Genomic DNA, 16,969 nt, shown 5'->3' on the forward strand with positions numbered 1-16,969 from the left:
CATTTTTTTCCCCATCACTAACGTTATTTTGAGGTTTTTCATAAACTGACTGTTGGGAATCCTTGTTTTATTTACAGAGTTTAATTTAAAAACCAATGTCCTGCAGTTTATAAACACATGATCAGGGCTTTTAGGGCTGTAGGGGGGCATTGAGACCCCCCCACCCTTCCGTGAAATGAGAAGGACAGATTAAGATGTGAGCCGTATTTTGCCAAGAGATTATACCCCCGGCAGGAAATTAAACCTGCGCTGACAGAGGGTGGTCCGTTCACCCACCCACCTCAATCACTCGCTCCCAGGGTCTTTAGGACAGACCCAGACCTCTAGAGGAGACACCAGAGCAGGGGCCGCCACCGGCGACAGCACATAATCACCATAAAGAGACCCCCGGAATCAGGTAATTCCACATCCATCGCCGTACAGCCACCAGAAACGATATATAACACGAGCTGTACCATTATTATTGTTATTATCATTATTATTATTATTGTGATCATTATTATTATTGTTATTATTTTAAGTGTTTTGCTTGTAATTTAATTTTACTGGGAGCGGATATAACAAGACCTCTCTAGAACAAGCGGACAAAATCTAAAACTAGAGGGTCAGAAGCTTAGATATCATATAAGGACAGTTTACTGGGAGGGTGGTAGATAAGTGGAACAGCCTCCGAGCAGAAGTGGTAGAGGGTAATACAGCGAGTGGATTTAAACATGTATGGGATAGACATTCGGCTCCTGAATCTAAGACGAGACCGACGACTGATTAAGGTTTGAGTTTTTGCAGCACGGGAGACTAGACGGGGGCCGAATGGGGCCGATCTGCCGGCAGATTCTATGTTTGACTATCTAATTTGTGACTTAATCGTTGCACATGCCTGTGTGACTCTTTTCTTAGACTTTCTTCTCTTGTGTCCGAAGTACACCTGCATGGTGCTTTCCACACACTTGAAATCTCTGCTTGAATTCAGGTGACATATTTAGAACTATATGGCTGCCACCATAACTACAAAACCAAACCTCTGCGATGGGGTACCAATGGGTTAATGTTTGATTAGGGTGGTCAAGTTCCAATGTACGTTCAGGGGTCACTCCGGAGGGACACCCTACCTCAGGTAGTCATTGTAAAGCAATGAGGGGGGGGTATAGGTGCTCCTCTTATATAAATGACGTCAATGTCTTCTGCGCACAGATCTCGGATGTTATCCTGGGTTGTGATGCCGAACGTTTAATCATCGCTGTAATCTGTGACAAGCAGCGAGTGTGTGTGCCCGAGCGAGGTCTGTGCGCGTGAGGGTTTTGCTAATTGGTTTCATCGAGTTGCGCCTGCAGGTCGCCAGCGTAATGTAGGTCATCTTTGCCCTGGCGGGACGGACTGTCCGGTAGGACGAGGGATGGCGTGACCCGCGGCGTGACGGCGGCAGGGTGACGGTTTGCCGATATCTCCGAGCCCCGAACCACCACAGGTCCTCGCAGTGACCTTAAATCAGATGCCTCTTGTCTAGTGATGTTGAGGGAACGCGATGAGATGTTTGGTGTGCAGGGAATAAATGGATGGTTGGGAGTGCATCACGGTGGGAAGCAGCAACAGCGGAGGGGGCAGCTTGAGACAGCAGATGGAGAGAAGAGGGGTTAAAGTAGGATTTAAAAGCAGCGATACTGTCCAAGACTCCTCAAACAAAGCTGTTGGATTATGATAAATCCATTTCACGTTAGAGGATTGCCCCAGCGCGTCGCCCACGTTAAAAACATGTCCGCTGTAAATAGACCTCAAACTGCCGCCCTCCTCTTCTAGAAAATGGCTTAATTTAAACAAAAAAAACCCAATAAATATAAAAGAGTGCTGCGACTTATATTCAGAAGTCCATGCCAGAGGGCCACACGGTGATATGACGTCACATTGCTTCAAAATGACATCATACGAGGAGGCCACCATGAGCGCTGTAATTGAGGTCACTGCTGCAAAAGCCCTATTGCCCGCAAAAGAGGGACAGTAGGGCAGCTCAGCGGGGCGAGTGACCAAAATGGGGCGAGTGACCAAAATAGATGAATTACCCTCAAATAAGGAAAGAGAAAAGTACTGAATTTGCTCCTTGCTGCCTACTGCCCTAGCCAATGTCACAACTCCTAAAATGGTAAAAGAAGAAAGCATATCCTGTGATGTCATGGTGGGTATGACATCATACTATGATTTCAAAGGAAGAAAAAAATATGTAGGTGAAATTCTATGATGCCTCCTCTGAATTAGACGCTGAGTGGCAGACATCGTAAAGAAAACTAAAGTCATTTGTCCCCCTTAATAAACAAATCCTGAACGCAAAGCTCTGCCTTCTCCGGGGCCCGGAGCACCCCGTGTACAGAGCCCGCCGAAAGGGGCCCCGGGCGGCTGTCAAATATAACAAATAAAAGAACGGCGACAAGATTTCCCGCTGCCGGAATATTTAAACCATTAAAACAGAACATTAAAGGAAAACAATGAGGAGAAAAAAAACACATTAACTACTTAAATACCAAACGGGGGAACACAGTTGATGAGACGTTTATATACAGAGTAGGAGCCAGGTAGTGTCAAAAGGGATCCATGATAGCCCCGGGCTTCAAGAGCCACACGTTTTTAGGAGCCGTGGCTCGGTCCTCTTTTTCTTTCTTTTGAATAACTTTGCGGAGGAACGATCCCGCTCAATAGTAAAAGTGCGCTTAGGCCACAGGAAGTGAGTTACAACTTCCTGCTTTGGTAAATTGGAGCGTTCCATTGGAATGGTCATACCTGGGAACTTCCCCGAGCTCTACGTCCACTCCAGGAGTGGGGCTTTGAAGGTCCAGACTTCTTTTAGTGGGTGGGGAGTGGGAGGGATAGGCAGAAAGAAAAAGGAGAAACGGACCCGGAGACTCAGGGAAGTTGGTCTTCACCAGGAGACTCTGGGTTATACCTGGAGCACGTGAATTCTTCCTAAAGGGATCATGGGATATTGTAGCCCTCATGGACTCCGTTTGATACCGCCATCAAAGTTATCACTCCGCCTATGAGATTTTAGTTACTACCCAAATGCCGTCAATCAAGCTTCCTACCATTTCTGCCATACTTGATTGTCAGACATTTAGCTAAATACCCATATACCTTTTTTTTTTAGTAACACTGTCAGGGTTCCGCATTAAAAGCGATGGCGGTGACATGTTTTAATAGTACTCTTATCACCATAGCAACCAATGGAATGGTTCAATGAGCAGCAGGATTCCATTGGTTGTCACGGTGAACTTTTTGTTCCGGAATCACTTACGTAAGGACGGAATTTTCTAGGGTAAAGACAATGAAATGATGGCCGTTCCCGGTCATTAACCAACCGAACCATTTCCAGAGCTTAAGTCTCTTATCGTGATACGGAAACATCGGCCTCACCGCTACAAACCGTTGGTTCGGATTTCACCGCGTATCAGGTGGCCGATTTACGCAGGAAGCTCCTCTTTCCATCTCTTTTATCAGACACCAGAGGGTCAAATGGCTTTGAAATGAACTCATCGTGGTCACTTATCTGGATTTTAGGAGAGCTAAAAGGTACGAACATCCTGAAAGGGTTAAGTCTGCTCAGACATATGCCGTCCCTTTAACTGTTTCTACAGCTATTAGCTGGGTTCTGAATAACCCTAAGGGAAGGTTAATGTTAAAGGTCTGGTTGCAGCTGAGGTGGTGGCACCTATAGACTTCACTATGCATTATGAAGAGCTAAGCTCGGCAGGGTCAAAACTGGCAAGCGGCCGGTGGGCCGGTGACCAAAGATGCCTTCCGCCTCGCCTTTTGCCTCCCGTGCAGCAGGTTCAGTCCTATAGCGTCGCCCCGTCGGCTGGATTCACGCAGCGGCAGGCGGCTGGCCTTAAAGCCGTACGTGGGAACTTCCTAGGGTGGGTTTTCCGTCGCTCTGGGGGATTGGCTTTGGGTGGAGGCAGGGCTGGCTGTCCATGGGGCAGAGCTGAGAGTAGTAGGGGTAGTGGGCAGGGAGTGGTGTTGACCTAACAGTTTTATCTGGAGAAAGGAGAAAATGACCCGGAGACCCGAGAAAGCAGAGCTTCGCCCGGATACCCCCCAGCTATGCGTACAGAATCGGGGGTCAATTTTAGACTCCCGTCCACGGACCTCAGGACTTTCTACATCAAGAACAGCTGATAATATGGAGAACTCTGATTAAAGTATACATTATACAGGGCGAGCCAAAGTGGGAACCTTATTATCAGGGGAACCTTACTAGGTTTGGCCTTTCATATCGCATTGTAAGTTGGGCCACATTTTTTTTATATTATAAAAGCATTTCTTATAAAATACCATAAAGTAGGAAACTTTCTGGCCCAAAATAATAATAAAAAAAAAACAACATGAAACCTGCGCAAATAAATAATGGAAAAACAGGGAACAACATAATCCAGCGCATTAAAAACAAAGCGTCTGATGTGTGTTTAAATGTTTGCTCTGTGCCCTGCAGCTGCTTGGCAGACAGCCCGACTCTCCCGAAGCACGGGAATGGGAGGGGGAGGGACTTGCGGGCAGGTGAGTTCACCTGCATTCTGCTGTAACAAGAACCAGCGCACTGACAGCCTTGTGTGTCTCCCCCCCCCACAGGGCCGGCTGCATCCCGCAGGACCCCCGGAGCAGCGTCCTCCGCGAGCCGACCAATGTGAAGTGAGTGATCCGTCCCGGCGCACGGCGTGAGCGAGGATGCGTGGGACACGCAAACACTTCCCCCACAGATGGGCGCACGGACCCTGTAAGTAGTTAACCCTTCAAATCCTACAACCCCTGAGTGCCGCCGCGCATGGGATATATGTCTTATTATCATAGGAGTAGTGGCTACGTGTGGCAGCTTCCCAGCAGAGACGGTCGCAGAGCAAAGGCAATGTATAGCTGGGCGAGCCGATGTGTGAATGTGAACCGAATTGACCTAAACTTTAGTCTCATTTAGCATTTTGATCTTTATGTTGCCGCCGGGTCTGAACGCCCCGGGTGACCATGTTAGTAAATTCTATTACCTGGGATAAAACGTATCTGTATTGAATTATGGGAAATACATTCATCTCAGGCAACGGAATCCGGCTGCCGATGGGAATTGGGTTAAATCGCCCTGACTCTCCACGCTGCGTATATGAAATCTTAACGTATTAAATAACGGGAAAGCGCCTATAAACAGAGTCACGGGGGGCAGTTATCTACAGAAGGTACGATTCTCCCCCAGGCTCTCTGTAAAAGTGTAAATTAGTCCAATAAAAAGGCTTTTTACATTTTAATGGAGTGAATGGGGGGTTTGAATCATTTTCTTTACCATTTTTTTTTTTTTTAGAAAATTTCCAAGAGCAGATATTTTGCGAGCATCTCCCGGGGGGTGGTGGTTACTGGGGTATAAGCATTAAAGTGTGTTAGCCTCTACTGCTTCTGCCGGGAAGCTGTTCCACTTATCTACCACCCTCTCAGTCAATCTTCCTACCGTTCCACCTAAGCGTCTGACCCTCTAGTTTTAGATAATTGCCTCTTGGTTCTTCATCATTGAAATAAACTTTAAACCATAAAGTACTAAGTAGAATAAAAACCTGCATGTACCCCCCCCCCCCCGACGTGCTCACTGCTGGCTGCACCCGAGCGCCCTCGTCAGTTCACTGCCACAGTTGCGGACAATGCGGCTCGGCTTGCCTTCTCCAAACGCTTTTATCTATTTATGAAAAAAGAAACCTGCTCTTCTCATATCACGAGGCAGATCACACGCTGTCTTTGCCGCTTCCTGCATTAGGGGAATTGTAGGCGTTATAGATAATATTGGGGCAGTGTATGAGTCCCTACTGCCATTATAATAACACAGAGCATGGTCTTATTTTTGCTCAAACCAATCAATTTTCTGAATTAGTTTTCCGAGAGTGTGGTAGGTAAGTGGAGCTGCCTCCCAGCAGAAGTGGTAGAGGTCAATTTAAAAACATGCATGGGATAGGCTCCTCAATCTCTTGCACTGTGTGCCAGTGATTGCTGGTAAGCGCTCGCTCCCAATACGGAAAAGTAGATGGAGAAAGGGGGAGAGAGAATAAGAAATAAGTGAAATAGGGAGAGATAAACAATGGGAGAGAGAGTATGTTTGTGTTCTGAAAGTGTTTGTATGTTAGGGCCAAGTGTGTCTAAGAGCAAGTGAGCTAGTATGTCACTGTGTTATATGCGTGTTTGGGCAGGTGTTTGTAAGAGCAGTGTGTATGTGTGTGTATGGGCAGGTATTTGTAAGAGCAGTGTGTTTGCGTGTGTATGGGCAGGTATTTGTAAGAGCAGTGTGTATGCGTGTACGGGCAGGTGTTTGTAAGAGCAGTGTGTTTGCGTGTGTATGGGCAGGTATTTGTAAGAGCAGTGTGTATGCGTGTACGGGCAGGTGTTTGTAAGAGCAGTGTGTATGGGCAGGTGTTTGTAAGAGCAGTGTGTTTGCGTGTGTATGTATGTGTGTGTGTGTGTGTATGGGCAGGTATTTGTAAGAGCAGTGTGTATGTGTGTACGGGCAGGTATTTGTAAGAGCAGTGTGTATGCGTGTGTATGTGTAAATGCGTGTATCTGACCGTCTATCCATTACTATTACTCTTCACGCCAGCACATGTTTAACCCAGGAGCATTATTTAGGAGATTCTGGTTGAGTCTGGGAAAAGCCAAGCGATGTGTCGCTGTCTGTTCCTGCCACGTGTTTCATTATCCATCTAATAACACTCATTAAGAGAGTGGGGGCCGGGGGGAGACCGCATTGCTCTTCAGCGCGTCGCTCTCTGTTAAAATGAAGCCTTCCGCCGCGTCGCTCTCCAAATTAAAAAGCCGTGTAACGAGAATTGTTTCTCCTCTCGTTCCTTCACCTACGAGACGGTTCCGAGGCGTCCGTACATTAGGATAATTGGGTTATAAATCACCCACAGCATTCTGGGAGTATTCTCAAAAAAAGCTTATTCTCGCTATTAACCCAGCGTGTGCCAGACTATTCCAATGCAGGCATTCTTGATGCACCCCAAGGACAGAGGGGGGGCTGTAAAACGCGCCTCATCGCTATATCAGGGTTCTACCTCTAGGACGAAGGCTTGGATCATTTAGTACAGTGCCGAATTAGGACCCTCTGGGTCCCTTAAGCCCTCACACGCAGACATACATACACACACAAAGCAAGGAGCCCATCTCCTCTGTTTCTTCGTCCTGACCACCCTATAGCTCAGGGGACCCCCAATGCTCACGGACCCCCAGGCACTTGCCTAGTGCAACTAATTTATAATCTGATGCAAATTTAGTAAAATACAGTGTTCAAGACCCCCAGAGCTCAGAGACCCCTAGGTGCCAAGGTAGCCTAATTGTTCTCAGGCTCTGCGCACTGATTAGATTCTTTCTTCCCCTAAATTGCCGAAGAGAGAGACATTTTTGGACAGGTCGGGGGGGTATTTACAAGGGCGTAAAGATAATACTAGAACACGAGACCCTGTGTCGCACGAATGGTTTCATCAGTCTTCTTGTGATGGACGTTTGCCGGGCTCTGAATCGATGTGACGGTATCGGAAAGACACGGCGCGGATGACATCATTAACATGCAGAGACGATGCAGCATCGCTCGGTGCCAAAGGCAAAACCCCGACCGCGCGGCCGATCGACATTACGGCGTAAATATTCCCGACACAAAGCAGCATGCGCGGCTTTCTCACACGGCGCAACCTTCATTTAAATGACAAATATGCTTGCCGCTTCGGCCATATTGTATCAGACACAACGAACGTCCTGCCCGGCGCCATGTGGAATAAACAGATTTACGTTGCGTTACTCAGAGATTAATATAAAGTGGTGTTCAAGTATCTACCGGGAGGGCAGCGATCGTATCTTCCTGTTCTCAGGATCTACGTGATTATTCCTCCCCATTAGGGTATCCCTGCCCTATTGTTAAGCTGATGATTGTTGTTGGTTCAGGCAAGAAAGAGGAGGGCCGGGGGGGGGGGGGCTGATAGGATTCTTTATATGATTGTATCAAACCTTGGTGTCTTCTGTTGAAATGGATACATTTTATTGCAGAAAAAGACACAGAGTAACTTCCAGGACCTCAGAGGTCTCTTCCTCAGATGCTAGAATTAGTCGGCCGCTTGAAAGAGGGTCTTACAAAAGTACAATTTACCAACAGGCAGGTTGGTGGGGGCTGCTGTAATACGTAGACCCCGTTATGTGAAGGTAAACGTCTCATTCATCAGAGTAACGTCTTATTGGGTTCTTCTAGGACTCTATGACATTCAAATTAAAATCAGCATTCATTCAAGAGCGCCCCCCCCCCTTAAATCAGATCTATTTACCAGCCCCCCCCGGGGGGAAACGAAGCATTAAAAAGAAACATCCAATCATTTATCTAATGAAAGATTTATGAAGCTCGCTAACATCCGCTTTCCAGCGCAACGGGGAAAGTTCTTAGAGAAAAGAGACACGCAGAACGACTGAAATTGCACGCATTTTACATGTTCCTATACACAGCGCTGCGATACCCTCATACCCCACAAACACGGGAACACAGGGGAGGAAAAAGGGAAAGAGAGATCTGGGCCCCAAAGAAGGACTGTCCTACTAACAAGAGACAGATGCGCCCAAACAAGCGCAGCCAATGTGTGATTACAATCTCTCGTCAACGGCACAACATTCTGTGGTTTATTCACAAAAGGGAGAGTGGCCAGAAGAGCTTGCACTCCCTATATTCACCATGAAGAGCCATCTCTCCAACAAGAGGGGCTGAGATGACCCCGTATAATGTCTAATTCAACAGGCTAGGTGACTTTGAAGGACTTTCCTACAGCAGAACCTCGCTGGGCTTGGACCATCATAATGTTTAGAGAAGTCAAGCAGCTTAAAACACAACTGTCTTTTTTGGTGAGCCCCCCTAGGACAGAACACCGAGTGGTAGATATTTGGATATTTCCAATAAAATTACCAACTACTCACTAAAAAGTTAATAACTGTGCCTTGTTAGGGGCCAACCCTAGAAGGCTTCTGCTGGAAGAAGGTCTGAGATGGTCCTCCATAACGTACACTGGAGTTCTTATCTTACAAACGTCTCCATGGATCTCAGTCTATAATGTATCGATCCCATCATTTCAGAAACTCCGTATAGCAGAATGCAGCCAATCAGCGTGTGGATCAGCGCCATGCTCATCGCCTATTGGCTGCCCTGTGTTCTACTTTAGAATGTAAAGATAACGCGTAGATACAGGATTTCGGAGTTTTCGGGAATCTTTGTTAAAAATTCAAGAAAGCGTCAATGAAAGACAGCCAAAGAGAATTCCAAATATATATATATATATATATATATATAAAAAAGTTAAAAGGGCAGAAAAAGTTTAGTTTTATCTGTAGTTTTCCAAAGACAATAAATTCGATTAATATAAGCAGTAACTCTAACCCACAATATTGGTCTGGGACCCAAATCACTTTGTGCTGTCCAACTCGAGTCCCGTTTATACGCCCTTTGACGCCTTTTTTTTCTTAAAGCTGTATCTTTAGAAAGTCGAGGGTCCCCCCGCCATGCTCCCCGCTACTGACTATGTCTCATCACACGCTTCAGTTATCACCCTGTGAATTATTTAAAGGGAAGGTAGAGGGGGATCGGGTGCTCATATCATATGCACAGATCCGCTTTCATCTGCTTATAGGGCTTAAATTATACATGTCTCACTCCCAATGAACTGTTGCTGGCGACGTCTTATCTCGCCCCTGCCATCTGCTGCCAGAAGACCCTCCAGATGCCCAACGGGGGCTGCAGTTCTTGGCACAGCTCTCCTCTCATTATTCTAGCATTGTATCATCAGTGTCTGTTTCTCCATAGTGTCCTGCAGCCCTAAACGCCATAATAATGTACATAAAAAGCAGGGAATTGGTTTATAAATGTGACAAACACATTATTCTCACTCAAAATGCTTTCTCCTGATATATCAAAAGATTACAAAGTCACATTAAAGCCCCAGCCACACCCCTAACCACACCCTCTAATAGGTTTTGCGGTAAGGGTTAATGAAGAAGAAAGGAGCTATGGAAGGACTAATATCACAGAGAAATATACATAGCAATAAATCATTATATAATTGATTGATATAGCGGCCACATATTCAGCAGCGCTGTACAATACAAGACAAACCTGCGGTACTTAAGGCTGACGTGACACGCGACACGCGTGCTGCTTCATGCCGGCGGTTACCTGGATAGAAGGTTATCAAAGGGCCGGGTATCGAATGTTTCGGCTCGTTATCCTCTGAGCAATAAGGATAATTATCCTTGTTCCATGACTAATTCATTATTCAATTTAGTATGAAAATGTTAGCACTTGGAAACTTTTAAGAAGCTTTTTTTGGTTTCTATGGCAACACCCTAAAAGGCTCAACTTTTGTGTCATACGACAATTAAGTGTAACCAGCAAAAATGAGGCACGAAGCATAAATAATTATTTCAGGGAACGGTTTGGGCATTCGGCGGTGCAAGGAATGGCGCTCTTAACGCTGCCTTTAGTTATAAACGTGCGAAACTCAGCAGACTTGATGGGACAGCACCTTTAATGAATCCTAGTCCTCCCTGTACGATTCTCTCATTGATAAGTGATCGATTATTTTTGTCTGGGTACCCATGCTATATAGTGGCGGAATGTACCAAGTGAGTAGGGGGGGGTGCCGAACATATACCGAGCCAGGAACGGGGGACAACTCGTTGGAGGAATTGTCCAAACATGTAGTTGTTGCACTGAAATATTTGTCATGCACCTCAGAGGGCAATCTAGATTTTCAATAAAAAATTCAGAACGAATGAGGAATCCATATTTTCCCAGCCACTTGTGATTTAATCATGTATTTTTCCAACGTCTTCTGAAATCCCTTCCGGTTGTCCTCTGTCCTCCATCGGCCCCAATATCCGCGCGGCCCAGAGGAGTGACGCCGAGTCTGACGGCTCCATAAAGCACCACCGGCCAGGCCGACGACTAAAGAAAATAATTGCCCCGGGCAAACACCTTCAAAGGCGCTGTCCACACAGTAGCCTCATCTGAACTGATTTTGGGTCACGTCAAAGACCAGAGGTGATGGAGGTTCTTTTAGAATAGCTCAAGAAGCTCTGATGTTCTCTTACAAGCCCTTAAAGATGTCCACGATGACATCGATTGGCGGATGAAAAATTATTTTGGAATTTTTAATAACATTCACCCAACTTTAGGGTTCTTTATCAAATTGTTCTCGGGCAAGTTTACGATGGTAGCCTAATTTGAAGGCTATCCAAGAACCTACCGGAACTTTGCCGGTTAAGACGTTAATGTAGCAGAGCAAGGTGCGGTGCGGTGCGGTGAAAGTCACGCGCGTCATCGATCCCGTTTGCTGTTGGGGAACGGGAAGCGGAATGCTTGACTTGGAATAGTTCTTTAGTATAATGTAACAGAAGAACATCTTGATGGAAAAAGGAACATTACAGAGCGCTTGGTAATTTAACGATGTTACCGTACAGCTGCTCCGGAATTTGCGGTAGGCGAGCGCATCGATTAGAACATCAGAGAAATGTATAAATAGACGAGCTCGAAAAAGCCGGGGCACACAGAGTATAATGATCCGGGATTCAGGGGGCTCGGGATACACAGGACACAGCTGTGTCTATGGAATTTAGGATTTTGGCCGAATCACTATTTATTTTGGGTTCTGAGTCTTGGATCAATAAATAAATCCATGCAGGATTTTTTATTTTGTGCCAACCCCATCCCTCTTTACCTTTTATTTTGTCTTTTTTTTTCCGTTTCTTATCTGTTTGGTACCACCTTATCCATATAGCCCCTGCTTCACAATGCCCGCCGATGAGGTTCTGCTAGTTTACTCGTTTTCCTAATGTATTTCGTTTTTGTGTTTTTTGTGTTTTCCTCTCTTCTCCCCTTTATTTTACTTTCTTTCTTCATCTGTCTTTTGCATCTCCAAAAACACGAATCTACTACATTGTCTTCACTCTTATCTGGCTTCCATTAATTTTCTTGTCTTCTTGCCCCGCAGTCCTTGCCTGCTGGTTATCTATTTGCACCGCTTCTACGGTCTTCTCCTGCCCCACGTCTTGTACATGCAACACCAGAAGCCTTGAAGTGGACTGCAGTGGAAGAGGTCTCACGTCCATACCGCCCGATATCCCCCAGGACACCCGGATCCTTCTGCTCCTCAACAACCGCCTTGGTTTTCTACCAGGAGGATCCTTTTCCAACCTGAGCTCGCTCCACCGCCTGGACCTCTCCAACAACTTCCTAGACCAGCTCCCTTCACAGCTCTTCGGAGACACGGGCAACCTCACAGAAATACGCTTGAGAAATAACAGCATCCGTAGCCTGGACCGAGACTTCTTCCAAGGATTGCACCTTCTACGTAGGTTGGACTTGTCTCTCAATGGCCTTTCTCAGCTGCCTGCTGGACTTTTTGATGAGCTGCCGGGGCTACACTGGCTGTCCTTACGTTCCAACCGCTTACAGAATTTGGACAGGATGACTTTTGAGCCTCTGAGTAGCCTGGAGAACATTCAGTTGGGCGACAATCCTTGGGAATGCGACTGCAAACTGCGAGACTTCAAACACTGGATGGAGTGGTTCTCTTACAGAGGTGAGATACTTTGACGCTGTTACGGGAAGCCGCCTGTGCTTAGGGTTCAAACCGGTAGAGAGTCAGAGGCTTAGGTGTAATGTAAGGATATTTTACTTTACTGAGAGTGTGATACATAAGTGGAAGAACCTCCCAGCAGAAGCAGTAGGGTTATAATACAGTGAAAGAATTTAAAATTCTAAAGAAGGTCTTCTTGAAAAGTAGTTTCAGTTACGCAGGAAGTACTTGTAAGTGCAAGGGAAACTCCTTCCCCCAGCCTGAATGGGTTTATATGTTAAGAAGGGTCAGTAAAGCCGCCCCTACCCCAGATCACACCACCTGAATTAAAACTGCCCCTCTTGGTCATTTTAAATGTTGGGTGATATGCAGATCGTTAGAAGACCGGAGGGGTGAGCCCTGTATGATTGGGTAACACCGCACGGCTTTTTGACCCATGTCCTCTCGCTTTTGTCCCCCCGCAGGCGGTAAGATAGATGAATTACAGTGCACGCTCCCCAAGGAGCTGCGTGGGAGAGACATACGCATGGTTCCCATGGAGATGTTCAGTTATTGCTCCCAACTAGAGGATGAAAACAGCTCTGGCCCTGCTGATAGGCCAGTTCCGCCCTGCACCAAGGAAAGCCCCGCCCCCTCGGAGCCAGAACCCAGTCCAGACTGCCCACAGAAGCAGCGGTATCGGCCAGCTAGTGTTCGGCGCGCCATCGGCACCGTGATCATTGCCGGAGTAGTCTGTGGTGTGGTCTGCATTATGATGGTAGTTGCGGCGGCTTACGGATGCATTTACGCCTCGCTTATGGCCAAGTACCACCGAGAGCTCAAAAAGAGACAGCCATTGATGGGGGACACTGAGGGGGAACAAGAAGAACAAAGGCAAATCTCATCTGTTGCATGAGGGCAATTTGTTATGTACCCCCAATATATAACGCGCGTGGTCCTCTGTGACCCCCTCCAACATCACCGCACGGGGATCAAATATATATATATATATATATTCTAGCAAATTCTAGTGTTTGCAATAAACAAAAGCACTCAGCCTTCTACGCCACACTGAGTTCCTTGGGCTGAATTCTGATGATGATGGAAAAAAGTAAAAAAAAAAAAAAAAAAAAAGTGACTATTTTGTCAGGGACCTGTGGTGAAGTCCTTTACTAACAGCATAATGCAGGCACTCCTGAGCCAAGTACTGGCTGCTGATGCAAGAAAGGGTTAACGTTTGTTAACAAGACCCTTTGAAAAAGTTTTTTAAAAAAAGGCACTTTTTAGGTTTGCACATTTCAGAAATGGAAATAGTTTTACAGAAGTCACAGCACTTGAACCGAAGTTATATATCTTTTGTCATTAAATGTAGGTAACGGGTGGCCCTCCACGTGGAACTACAACTCCCACGATGCACAGTCAGCGATACATATAGTGTTTTTCTCACGGGAGTCATAGACGTAGCCCCCCCATTTTATAAACCATGCTGTAAATAGGGATTATCCGACTTTAGCACCCTCAGGACCCTGTTAAAAAACACGGAATATAAGCACATGATGTCACATCGAGTTTGTTAGCCGAAAAGCGCAATTCCGCTCCGCAGACGGACTCTTCCGGTGACTTCGCTGCCGCTGTACGGTGACGATCACGCGTCACTCACCCACAGAGACTTATAGATTTCTGGTATTTAACCCCCCAGGGCATCCCCTTGGACATCAACGCCACAGGACTTATTAACCCCTAACAGAGATGCCGCAATAATGTTACTGCACACACGACACATCTCTGGAATTATCGTTGTATCATTATAATATTATTTATGTTCTATTTATTTACGACTATTTTTTTTTTAACCTTTGCAGTGCTGATGTTGGTTGCCCGATCTGGTGTTGAAACGGTTAAAGCAGATATATGTATGTATGTATATATATATATATATATATATATATATATATATATATATATATATATATATATATATATATATAAAGCTGAATACTTTGAGAAATATATTTATTTACAGGCGAGATGTGTGTTTCTGTGTCGGAAGAAGCGATAAGGAGTGCATCCGAACTGTCGCCTTGAAACGCTCCACGTAGGACAGGGAGGGACGGGGAGGGACGGGCTGGTCTTTGTGGCGGGAGGTTAGGAAAACTGGTCTCAATTCTATGATTCCATTTGGAGACAAAGTTCTAAATGTTGCGCAATCACCATGGAAACAAAATCAGTATTCATACTGACTGCTCCGCTTTCAGGCCACTCTCAGGGAGACACGGCTCGTGAAGGCGCAATGTAGAAATCAGCAGGTTGAGCATGATGGGAGTAGCAGCTGGAAATCCAGAGGAACCATTAGCAACACTAACTCATAATGTGGATAATACATAATGCCCCTGACTCTATCTGCCTGGGGGGGGGTGACAGGTGTGGGATCAATGCATTGTGAGAGATACTCTGTACTCATTTATAATGCGGGGAGCTTTTGATGTAACAGCGGAGTTATATGGGACATTCTGGGCTGGAGATTCAGACTTCTAATAAAAAATTGTATTTCTGTACACGGTCGTGCTGATGGTTTTCACGGGTTTGGGGGCTATAATGCCTTTTTTTTTTTTATCTTGGAGAACTATTTTAATGCTAGATGCCTATATTGGAGTCAATTCTGCGCAGAGTACAGAGCACTTTACGGCAGATAAATTAGAGCACGAACTCTTTGTATCTGGGCTGCAATAATAAAATATTTAACTCGCTAAACTCCTCCCACAGCTGCCACTCCCGAAGGCAGGAAGCATACCTCGGTACACTTGCCACACATGCTCAGTAGAACACCCTTTAAAGTCAAAGGACTTTAAAAATAAATAGGACTAGCAGCTTATCTGCATACTTGGGACCGGCAGTGACTTCAAAAGAAGTGGCGCTGAGCGTGTGAAAGAAATATACACGCTAATGCTTCCCGGTGGAGGCAGTCTGAAGGACTTGAATGAGTCAGAAGCCTAATTTTCTAACTCCAATAACCAAAGAAGTCCAAGAAAAGTGAACTCCAACATACATAAAAAAACATACAGTTTTGGGGACTAGAGTCTTCCTTGAACTTAACATTTTCACCGATACAAACTATAAATCCAACAAACTGAGACCGCAAAGCCTTTGGTGGAAAATAAGACTCGCTGATAAGTTTTGGTGTATGTTTACTGTCCAACAAAGACCCAGTGAGTGGGTACTCACCACTGCCGTAGGCGTCTATGCTTCTATGCTTATCATAAACAGGGTTGATGAGAGCTCTACTCTAGGAACATTTTCCAGGTGGGGTCAAGATTAAACGGAAGGAGTAAGTCTAGGACTCAAGCGAAGTCCAAGGCATTCTAGACGCAAATATTCAACCTTCCGATAAATTGGCAGACCTCTGCTGGAGGGACGGATAAAGGCAGGGAATGGAGGGACCTAAGGTGGGAGAAGGCAGGGCTGAGGGTCCCTAACCGGACCTCCATTGACTCCACAGCTCCCTGGGGCGGCCAAGGAAGATCAGCTACTCAAGCTACCCATGATCCCCCACTGCCTGGGACAGTGCCTGAAAATTGGAAGCGCCCAGCAAAAACCGGGTCACTTGGGAGGTATGATATATGACATGTCCGCGCGATAAAGTGCTTCAGGCTTCGCTCACGTGAGAAGTCGTGATTTGTTTTCTGCACAACTTTCCACGAGGCTCAAAGCCCTGCTTTCGGCTGTTGTGGGCGAGACTCACGGGAGATGCAAGACGAGTCCGACGTGGACTCTTAGCACACAGACAGCACACAGCCTGTGGGAACGATAAGGAAGTCGTGTTCACGCAGTTAAGACCCCCTTTCCACCAGGAAGGAACAGATGGGGGATTATACAGAAGATTAAACGTTCAGGCGCCGAGTCCCGACGATCAACTCGACGGCGCATCCTTGTCTCCACGGCAACCCAGAATCCGCCAGCTTACTCAGCTGGGGAGGTCGTCGAGCATTCCGAAAAAATTTAAGAGGTTTGAATAAAATCAGCTCTGCTACGTAATACAGAGCGGCGCAAGCATCAGACAATTTACACCATGATGACGCACCTTTTCTCAAGCACCGAATGTTTCGTGACGATTTCATGTACATTTTCAATTGAAAATAATTTAAAAAAAAGTAAGATTACTATGTAGAAAAGCCAAAATAAAACTGGTTTATAAAACGTGGCATGTTCCTGGGCAGACCTAGTTATTCTCAAATACATATTCCAAAAGTCCTGCAACGTTAGCACAGAATGATGTCACTGGAGTGTAGTCATGAGGTCATACCAACTTCCCGAGTATGCAAGTGAGTGTTAAAGGGGAACTCACACCATTTTTTTCTTTGTGTCCTATTTATATTATCAGTGTCAGACGT

General features: G+C 45.9%; 2 protein-coding genes across 2 annotated transcripts in view; one reads left to right on the top strand and one right to left on the bottom strand.

The window, feature by feature from the left end:
• Window positions 1-16,969, bottom strand: part of LOC149275473 (voltage-dependent calcium channel subunit alpha-2/delta-4-like) — a 53,858-nt gene that overhangs the window by 14,765 nt on the left and 22,124 nt on the right. The gene's annotated exons all lie outside the window — the stretch shown is intronic.
• On the top strand, window positions 3,706-13,497 carry LOC149275474 (leucine-rich repeat and transmembrane domain-containing protein 2-like). The gene is made up of 4 exons (XM_089504665.1): window positions 3,706-3,896; window positions 4,472-4,536; window positions 12,015-12,605; window positions 13,067-13,497. The coding sequence occupies exons 1-4, from the start codon at window positions 3,706-3,708 to the stop codon at window positions 13,495-13,497; spliced, it is 1,278 nt and encodes a 425-aa protein (XP_089360791.1).

This window comes from Sceloporus occidentalis, unplaced genomic scaffold (genome assembly GCF_023333645.1).
Source record: "Sceloporus occidentalis isolate IW3139 unplaced genomic scaffold, rSceOcc1.0.p SCAF_284, whole genome shotgun sequence".
Taxonomy (NCBI): Eukaryota; Metazoa; Chordata; class Lepidosauria; order Squamata; family Phrynosomatidae; genus Sceloporus; species Sceloporus occidentalis.

Bases quoted from the DNA above. Each gene is read 5' to 3' on its own strand.
- LOC149275474 (XM_089504665.1), top strand. From the start codon at position 3,706: ATGCATTATGAAGAGCTAAGCTCGGCAGGGTCAAAACTGGCAAGCGGC. The intron at 4,537-12,014 runs GTGAGTTCACCT...CTTGCCCCGCAG, and splicing joins GGGGAGGGACTTGCGGGCAG to TCCTTGCCTGCTGGTTATCT. The intron at 12,606-13,066 runs GTGAGATACTTT...GTCCCCCCGCAG, and splicing joins GGAGTGGTTCTCTTACAGAG to GCGGTAAGATAGATGAATTA.